Here is a 10,384-nt window from a genome sequence, read left to right on the forward strand (position 1 = left end):
ACGTCCTTTTGCAACTGTTGTATTAATATCGCGTATCTCCCGTAAGTTTTTAGTATGCTAATGTTGTCGATGTATTTCATGGAGAAAAAATTGTGTTGCTCCTGAACAGAATTGCGACAGTTTCGGTTGGTATTATTCGAATGTTATCTAGAGTTCCATCTATTTTGTTCGTGTGAGATTCTACGTTTACCTCGATTTATATTAATTATATATGTAGAATTCGTGAAAAAAGTTGTACTATTGGGTAGTCTCTGTTGGACCGAGACTTAAATTTACTTTTCGGACAGTTACCCTAACCATTAAGTTATCCAGGTCATTCAGTAAACTTGTACATGAGTGTCTACTAAAATAAAAATGTAATTCTGTAAGTATGTAAAGTGGAAGTATTTTCTCTCTCTCTCTCTCTCTTTCGCTCTCTCTCTCTTTCTCTCTCTCTCTCTCTCTCTCTCTCTTTCGCTCTCTCTCTTTCTCTCTCTCTCTCTCTCTCTCTTTCGCTCTCTCTCTTTCTCTCTCTTTCTCTCTCTCACACTCACTCACTCACTCACTCACTCACTCACTCACTCACTCATTCACTCTTTTTCATGCAACTAATTTTCATGTGAATAAATTGCGTAAAAAAATACTTGTATTGTAAAAAAGAAAATATATACAAATGTTTAGAAATGTTTTTCATACCATTTTCATGAGTCTTATATTCTTGATCGCCATTGATTCATTGATATGAGTTCGCTCGTACTGTTGATTTTCTGATCACGAAAATACTCGAATTCTTTGCTCGTACACATAAGTTCGAAACATTAAGCGAAAACTTTTCTCTTACCCTTGCTCGTCGAAGTAATTCCAAGTGACTCTTGGATCGGGTGTAGGAGCAGGCTGTAGTTCGGACGACATCGCAATGGCAGTACCATCTGGGTCCATGTAACCACCGGCATTTCCAGCGGATAGGGCCAAGGATGCGGGTTCCTTCAATCGCAATGCTCTGTTCTCGTTCTGCGAAAAGAAAATGGTACGTCAGATCGAACTAATCCGATAATAGTCGCGTTTCCGATAATACGATAGATAGAAAGTTAAAGCGAACTTGTGGTAACTTTTCAGACTCTAAGGCGACGTTAGCAGCTAGCGATCATAGATATCGATACACTAAGTCAATACGAGAGAGCGAGCATTCCATAGCAGAGAATAGCATTGTACGGAAAATGGATGTCAGGATATATATAGGTCATTGAATTTCGTACATCGAGATTCCCTTGAGACGCGTTCTCTGTTTGTCTTCGAGAACGTACGATACCTACGTGTGTGCATGTGTGTATGTATATGTAGGAATACATATGTATATATAGATACCGTACATCTGATACAAAATGTATATCCTGACTTATTCTCGTTGGATAATTCATTTGACAAAAAAATTCTTACTCGAAAATGGTTCGACATTTTGTATGGAAATGTTAACAAAATTATGAGTGACTGTCGAATTTTATTCTTTAGTTTCTCCTACCTTCGAAAAGATCGAAAATGTAAATGAAACAGAGAAACAGAGAAAGAGAGAAAAAGAGAGAGAAAGAGATATCGGGATAAAGAAGACGAACGAAGTGTGAAATAACTTGGCTGTGATGAAATATTTATTCACGGTCCAGGAATCGTATTAAATCGGAAGCGCAGCCGGTCCAACTGTGCGCGGCAAGCTGTTGCATCCGGTTCCACGTGACATTCGAATCAGAGTGCGCTCTGCTGGATAAAACTCGATAAACTTCGAGAGCCAACGAAACTTCGGACGAGTCGATGATTCTTCGTCGCTCGTAGAAGCAAGAACTTCAAATCTTATGGTTCTCAAGAGCTTTCGTTATATCGAGAAAATTATGCTAGCTCCGCTCGTAAAACTTTGCACCGTCTCGATGATCACCTTACAGATAAAACGATACAATGAAAAAAATGAAAGATTTTCTGCCTAATTATCTCGATTATTACTCTTAACATTTTTATGACAACTCATTTTATTGAATTTTTTTTTTTTTTAATTATCCGTCTATACTCTATCTTACGTTTACGTTCTATTAAAAAAGTTAATAAAAATAAAGTATCATTATCTTTAAGAATTTTATGATTCAATATATTCATTCGATTATTTAATTGATCCTTTTGGCTGTATAAACGATTATAAAATAAAAATTAATTTTATGTCATTTTGATTACAGTTATTAAGTATAATCTACATATGTACTATCTACGTTGAAAATAAAATTAAAATAAATAAAATTGGAATTGACAATTATCGATTTTCTTTCTCATAATATTAGATAATTATAAGAATGAGCGATGAATTATCGTCTTTAAATATAAACAATTTAAAGTTATATTTACTCGTAATATAACAACAAAAGTGCGATTAGATCGCAAACGTCTGTAGAGTTTCGCTTCATTAATGTTCTACGATGTATTACTATGTTGAAAGTAGTAATATTTATTAGCGCAACGTGAAGGCTCTTGTGCTAGCTAAAGGAGAATAGTATGTACGGTCGATTAAGTATGCCGCGGTCTTGAACGTGCATTAATTCGTCGTTGTCGCGCGACGACGCTTTCGTGTTTGCGCCTCGTTACAGCAGAGTGCAATTTGGTGCAGCTGGCTGTTGTCGGATTCGTCGGTTCGCGTCGGTCGGCTAACGACGTTAATTGAGATAATTCGACAACGTATCCGAGTGCTACGCGCATCGCCTTCCACGGTTATCGCTTATCGATCGAGTAAACTTGGGCCTAGAACTTCCACTAGCATAGTATAGGCTTTAGTCTAGTTACCAATCCTTTACTCGCTAATGGTTATAAGTCAGGAGTTATCCGGATACGAAGTCGAGATTTCTCGTTTATAAAAACGTCTTAGTTAATTTAAATCAATATTAGACAATTTTATTGTCACGAAGTGTTCGTTATTTCTACGAGATTTTCTATGTGATTTTTTTCAATTTATTGAGATTATAAGAATTTAAAATTTTTAGAATTAAAAGATACTTTTGACATTAACATGAGTTTATCGTTGAGTTTGAATGTAAAAACTATATGTGCTTTTTTAAATTTCCTCTTTGCAACAAATAAGAATAAAAAATGAAATTTCTATAAACAAGATAAGAAATAAGGAAGGAATTAAAGTCATAAATTTAAACGAAAAAATCATTTGCTGAATTTCGTCATTCATTTCTCAAATAATTTCTTTCCTTTTCCGTTTATTCGATTGGGCAAAATAGCAATGTCCTTTCTAGATGTCCGTTATAGTTCGGTTGATCAATGCCCCCATTATTGTGGTTTCGACGAATGACCGTTGACGAAGATAATGGCTGAAAGGGTTCGATCGTGAAACTAAATCGCTCGCTCATGCGAAAGCAATTAGCTAAAGGACCCTAACTCTAGCTCCGACGAGTGACCAGTCCTGTGTACAGAGGATTCTTGCGGTTAACGGTCAGCTCGTCCTTCGTCACTCTCTTTATGGTTTGCCGCAATTACATAGTGGGACCATCAGAGTGTTTCGTTATTGATTTAATATTTATCTTGAATTTGTTTCTGACTCTGTTACATCGTGAAAAATTGTTGTTTCTTTTCTCTCAAAAAGATTTTAGTACATAAACAATTAGAAAGAGATACCTTATATTCTCGATAGTTACACAACAATACAATGAACTCACCGATCGAAAATAATGGAATGAAAGAAAAATATAGAAAGAGAGAAAGAGAAACATAGAGTAAATAGATAGGATAAAAGCAGTTGGTCTTAAAGTAGAGAAGGAGGAAGTTTGGAGTACGGATTATAAGAAGAGGCAGCTCCTTAATCTTTCAGCAATTCCCTTAATTAACCGGCAACAATAGCGGAGTGCTCGTTCGATCCTGCAGAGAGTTCGCAATGCCGAGCAATGCCGGGCTCAACATTTACTTTCCTTGCCAGAGAGACTCTCCTCCATTGAAACCTACCCGTAGAGACCGTCTGCTTTTGAACGATGTCTTAAACTTGCATCTATCTAACTAATGTTCAATATTATTCTATGATCAATTTATTCTTCAAAGAAATTCTTTAAAAGATATTTTTAAACTATTCATTTATACTTTAGCTTTACGATCAAATGCAAAAGGTCTGTGAATATATATTTACATGGTGTATACGTGTGATACATAGCCTTTTATATATATATATATATATGTATATATATTCTATATATATATAAAAGGCCCTTTGCCAACATCTTTCAGTAAAACTTGAATTCTTCTTTCGAATTGAGGAGCGTTGTCTACTTGATGTCGGAGACATCAATGTCTGATAGCACGTCTGTCGACTTGGACAGGAACCTAGCCGTTTCTTCTTTTTTGAAAAAGCCAAGTTGAATCATTCGCTCTGTATCCTTCTGCCAACGTCAATCTGCGATTCTGGCATCGACCAGCCGAGGAAGTACAAATTTCGTCGAGTGGATCGAATTGGTTCTCATTAGAAGAAGTCTATTTTCTTTTCATTTGCACGAGATAAAGTTTCAAACGATATTTACTTGAATAATGTTAAAGAAAGAAAACGAAAGACTAAGGATAAAAAGATTGAAACTAGGAAAAGTTTTCGTGTCTTTTCCATGGTTCATCTAATGTAAATTTATCGTCAAAACGTTTCTTTTAGAGTCTTCTTCTTTTACGGTTTGTAATCCATCGAACTTTCTTCGAACGTACTATCACTTTTTTTCCAAGTTTCATTTGTCAGAAACGACGGAAGAAAAACGAGGAGGACGTTCGACTCCTACGACGACCTTACTCTCGTCAAACGATGATACTTTTGCTAAACTCGTGTCTTCGTTCGTTACTCGGATCACAAGTAAGTCTAACAAATCTCTTTCGCACGATCGACCAGCAGAGTCGAACTAAACGTTCTTCTCATCTAAAAAGAAAAGAATCTCCTCTCGGGAAGATAATTTCTAGGTTGCGCCTAGAAACGTCTTTGGCAAGTTGGATCCAACGAGAGGTTACTCTCTTCGATAGAAGATTCATCAGAAAGGATTATCGAGGATCTTCTTCGAGAAGAATACCGAAGCATCAACTTGAAATCCTCTTGGAAATGGTCTCGATGCACTCGCAGCTTATGAGGTAACGTTAATGATGAAGCTTTCCTTGAAAATAAATGAGATGAACGATAGCGTTACTCTTAGAATCAGTTACCGGAAGAGATTTCCTTCCTTCGAGTTGTCGGAGAATCGAATTACAACCCTTATCAAGCTAAAATACTCGTCCTTAAGAGCTCTCGAATGATATAGATTGATTTTGATGGATAGAGATTACTACCAAAGATTAAGCATGAGAAACGGTTTTAATCTCTACGAAATGAGAAATCGTTGTCTTTTCTTTTTCTTTTTCTTTTCTTTTCTCACTTTTTCCTTTTTTTCAAAAATAAAAGAAAAATTCTTCCCTATGAATATTCTTGTACGAATATTTCGCGCTATCAACTTTTACGGGAGACATGAGATTTTAATACGAACGCCACGAGAATCGAGAACGACTATCACCGAACGAGATAATAAAAAAAAAGATAAAACGAAAGGAAGGAAGTAAGGAAAGATGAATATCGCAAGTATCGAAAATCGAAGATATTCGGGAGGACTCGTTTCGCTTCTAGATCTTTTCTTACGATCTTTCTTATGCTTGCGATCCTTTCAATCAAGAATCTCGACAGTTTTGCCGATGAAACTGGATAGAAAAGCGTCTTCGTCATGTCAGACTATATCAAGTTTTCCTCGTTTCTCTTGGGAAAGACGAGATTTTCCTCGTGAAAATTTTCGGAATTCGTCGCGATAGCTCCTTTCTATCACATAACTGTTTATTCACCTAGATGATCTCTTGGATTCTAACACGAAGTGAATCTTTCCAATTTACAATTTCTTCCTTTTCGCTTTACGATAACATAAAGCTAAAGTTTGAAAATTTTTTGAAATAAAAGTCACCGTTTAAAGTACAGGGAAATCCGCTTTCCCGTTTGCAAATAGGAAAAACAAAAATGTTCTTCACGAATCGAGAGAACGCCCGAAGCGTTTCTTTCCATGAGAATCGTCGAAACGTTTTCGAGTAGGTAACTATAGAAACGGGAGCGTTTCTCCTCTATTCTGAAAAGTCTATAACACGGCAAAAAGTCTGACGCCACGTTACGCTCTATCCTGCACGAAAATGGATCTTGCCCTTTCTTTCTCTTCTTTTTTTTTGTTTTTTTTTTCTTTTCGTTGTTCTTTTTCTTATTTCCGCAGAGATTCACATCAGTTGGAGAAAAAAATTATACTTAAGTAAGTAAACATCCTACTGAGTTCTAGCAATTGCAACGGTCATATTTGAATTGATTGAATGTATGTTGGGCGAAATGCCAGTTTCTTTGATATCCTAGAAATGTTTCATCTGCTTTTCGCTTCGAGAGATTTCTAATGTTTACAGAGAGAGAGAGAGAGAGAGAGAGAGAGAGAGAGAGAGAGAGAGAGAGAGAGAGAGAGAGAGAGAGAGAGAGAGAGAGAGAGAGAGATGTGTGGTTGAATCGTCGCTCCAATCACCAACGATAACGAACCGCAGAGAACATTAGATGATAGCTCGACGTTCATTAGAGATCTTCGCGAAATACATGAACCGATAGGAATAGGTACAGAAAGATACATAGGTACAGGAGGTCTATTCGTATTGCGCAAACAGTACGCGGTTGTCTATCGAAGGAACAGAGACTGTGGAGAAACATTTTCTCCAAATGTGTTAGGTACGGCTTAACATATACTGTTGAATCGATTATATGCAATGTTTTCTCTTCCTCAATTCTGTCCTTCGAAATGATTTGATTTGCATTCGACCTCTCGAATGCATCCATTGTATCTATTCTCTCTTTGTCTCACTTATGTTTTATTTTCGAAAAGATAAAAGTTAAATATTTCCCTAGTCGTGTATTAATTAGAAAATAATTAAGTTTAGTAATTTCCTGCATCCTTAATTAGCGAAAGAAGCAATTAAAGGAAGAAGTGGAGAAGAAGAAGAAGAGAATGGTGCTCTCGTTATCGAACTTGATATCGGACGTAAATTTAGGCAAGAAGGAAACAGTGAGAGAGAGAGAGAGAGAGAGAGAGAGAGAGAGAATACTTGGTCGGTGTACTTGCGGTAGTTACGCGGACTCGAGCGAAAGCCCGGATCCGGTAACTTTCCATCTGATATCAAGTCAACTAGCGCTTCCCTCGGACGTCCTTGATTCCGGTATGAGTTTCACACCCTCAATGTTCGCATGCACTGCCCAAAATTACTAATGGCATTTGCCTAGAGAGAAATAGATATATAATGGATAAATAAAGAAGAAGAGAGTATCGCAATGCTTCGATAATCGGCTCGTTTATCGATCCTTATGATATATCGTATACATCATACTGATAACGAGAAATATATAAATTGATGGGTTACACACTATTTTGTTGATCTTTTTTTCTGGATTGATCACGTAAAAAGTAAAATAAAAGTAATTAATCAGATTGTATCAAAAATAAAATAAAATTGATGGTACAGCGATCGGGATTATTTAAAAGCTTTCGGTACTATACCGATAAGTAACTTAAATGTTGGTAAAAGGATCGAATTACAATTTTCTAAACTAGAAACTACAACAATATCAATTTTGATCAAACTGTTTATGTTCGGCACGAAAAATGTACGTCACATATGAGAAGCTTTCGAAGGTATTCTGCAATGTAGATAATCGAAATTTTCTAGTATAAAAGTCTGTAAAGAGCTTGCGGAAAACGCAAACTAGTAACGTCATAACGTAAAGAAGACACACTTTCCTTTCGTTATACCAACAAAGTAAAATTTTATATTCGTTTGTCTTCTTCAAGAGTGCCATCCACCGTAAAAACTAAAGCGTATAATACTTTGTAAAAACTCTCAGCGAAATCCTTTGTAAATTGTACATCGTTGGTAGCTTGGAAGGCAAACGACGAGAAACATAAGTAACTCTTCTCAACCTACCTAGTACTTTATAATTTTACCGTGAACTTTCTAATTGTACAAGGAAGGATTCACTTTAATATCAACGAGAAAGATCCATCAACGGATATTTTTGTAAATTCGTCTAGAACACGAAGTTTCTCTCTTTTGAAGGATTCACTTCGTTTGAAATAAACTCTACTCATCCATAATGTATCGCGTACTTTCTTTATACGTACTATATGTCTATTTCTCTCCCTCTTTCTTTCTATCTATCTATTTATCTATCTATATATCTACCCTCTATCTATCTATTTCTTTCTCTTTTTCTTGACGCATTTCATGGATTTTCTTCATAATTTTTTAGCTGCGAACTAGGCCAGTAACGTCTCCAACGATTTTTTAACTGCATGCTCAAAAGAAAATCCTTTAAGTTTCCACGTAGTGTGAACTCTTCGACCGAGGCAAGGAGAAAACTTTGCAACTTATTTTTTTTTTTCTTTTGTTAACTCGAAAAAGTCGTAGAAAGTAGGAGGGGAAGTTGCAAGAGGCACTTCAAAATTGTATTTTCTCTCGAACTCCTATAAAATGATTTTCAGAGATGATCGACGTTATTTTTATGATAATTGTTTGTTCTACATCTTACGACATGTTTCGTTCATTATCGTCATTCATTAATCCACACTCTCATATAGGATTTTCATGTTCGTTAATTGCAAAAGTTAGAAAATTTTAGATACTTTGACATTCGTATGTTTATAGGATTCCTAAAAAAAGTTAGGCTTGCGGGTCATTTGGACCGGGAAACCCAAAACCGGGTCTTCTGTTTTCCAGGTAGCTGTTCTAACCATTAAGCTATTCAGGGGCCCTTCAATGGACCTCACCACGAATGTCTACTTATATTAAATGGAGGTGCTTGTTTCCTCTCACACTCAGCCATTATGTAGCAAAATTCGTTCTTGAATATTCTTCTCCCACTAAAGATATTGAAATTTTAAAAGTGCCAGGCATTTAAGGCATCTTTTCTCTCTACCGATTTCCCTAGTCACCGTTCGCGTCGCTGACGTTGTTTTTGATTTTTCGAGTATCTTGGGATACTTAAGAAATCTTCCTCTCTAACAATTCCCCAGGCCAACACTTGCGTCGCTCTCGTTGTCGGTTCGCCACCATAGATTCTCTTTTTTTAATCACCTTCCTTTGTATTGCTGCTGAATATTCAAGCGTGTAACGATAGTAGCTTCTTTCCTTCTTTAACATCGAATTGTAGGATTCGTAAAGACGTTGGACCGCCGAGTAATTTGAATCGGTATTCGAATCTGGGTCTTTCGTTTTTTGAGCAGCTCTTCTAACCATTAAGCTATCCAGAGGGTCTCTTCGATCAAACTCTCCACGAATATTTAATATTATATTAAATGAAAGGTGTTCGTTCCCACATATACTGTATAAAAGATATTCGTATTACATGATAATAATTTAAAAATTTGAAAATATTCCAGAAAGAATAAAAGTACATTATCTATTAACAACGAAATTCAAGTTTTCAACACATTTGAAAAGGTATTCGAAATTCGAAAAAAGACATTCAGTATTCCTTTTATCGGACAAGTAAACCGCTGCCCTTCTCGACTACGTCACTAGAGGATGAATGGTCGTTTGGGAACGAGTAAGCACCTAACCGAGGATGTATATCGTTGGAAGGGTGGAACTTGATTGAGAATTATTGTCGAAGCATCGAATCTCTCTTGCACCGTTAATATCAGTTACTCTAGAGAATATTGTAGAATAAACTTCATTGATATCTGTTGCTTTTCATTTTATCAAAGTTTTCTAAAATAAAATTCAATTGATTGTAACGAAAACTCATTCCAAGAAATCTTTGTATAATTAAATTATTGAATTTAAATACAATTGTTAGAATATAATAATAATAACTAGCAATATCATATTTTTATATCAAATATCAGTGTAAGAAAATTCTTGACAGATAGTCGATCGGATGCAACGTCGATTTTGAAGTGTAACGCGATCTGTTATGTTCGTCACGTGTATCGTGGGTATTGATAGCACCGACACGAATTTACTTGCGTACACCAATACGGAACACGCTTCCTGTATCGCAGGACGCTATCAAATATTCAACGACCAACGTAGGTCAGCCACAGGGTCTCTCGGCTTTTCGATGGATTTTAAGCGTATCCATTCGACCGCTGGAGCGAGAATACAAATTTCAGAACATTTCACGCTTCAACAAACACCAAAGTGCATTTGAGCGTATTACTAAGCTAATTATGTCGGTAATGAGCAAGATAAACTGTACTCTCAATATGCTTCGTTAACCTGAATCCACTTTCAAGACGAATAGCATACGCCAGAGACTGTTTTCTTTTACACCGTACGTTCATTAATTTTCTAGTTTGAATCGTTTTGCTTGAACGCT

At 36.2% G+C, this 10,384-nt stretch overlaps 1 protein-coding gene across 4 annotated transcripts in view; it reads right to left on the reverse strand.

The window, feature by feature from the left end:
- The window catches only part of LOC124426528 (polypeptide N-acetylgalactosaminyltransferase 2), a 97,307-nt gene that overhangs the window by 26,536 nt on the left and 60,387 nt on the right, over positions 1–10,384 (reverse strand). For all 4 annotated transcript variants that reach the window (XM_046968287.1, XM_046968289.1, XM_046968288.1 and 1 more), the window contains one exon: positions 821–990. In XM_046968287.1, the coding sequence (XP_046824243.1) occupies positions 821–990 (170 nt within the window). The remainder of the gene's footprint in view (positions 1–820; positions 991–10,384) is intronic.

The sequence above is a fragment of the Vespa crabro genome, chromosome 9 (assembly GCF_910589235.1).
Source record: "Vespa crabro chromosome 9, iyVesCrab1.2, whole genome shotgun sequence".
Lineage (NCBI taxonomy): Eukaryota > Metazoa > Arthropoda > Insecta > Hymenoptera > Vespidae > Vespa > Vespa crabro.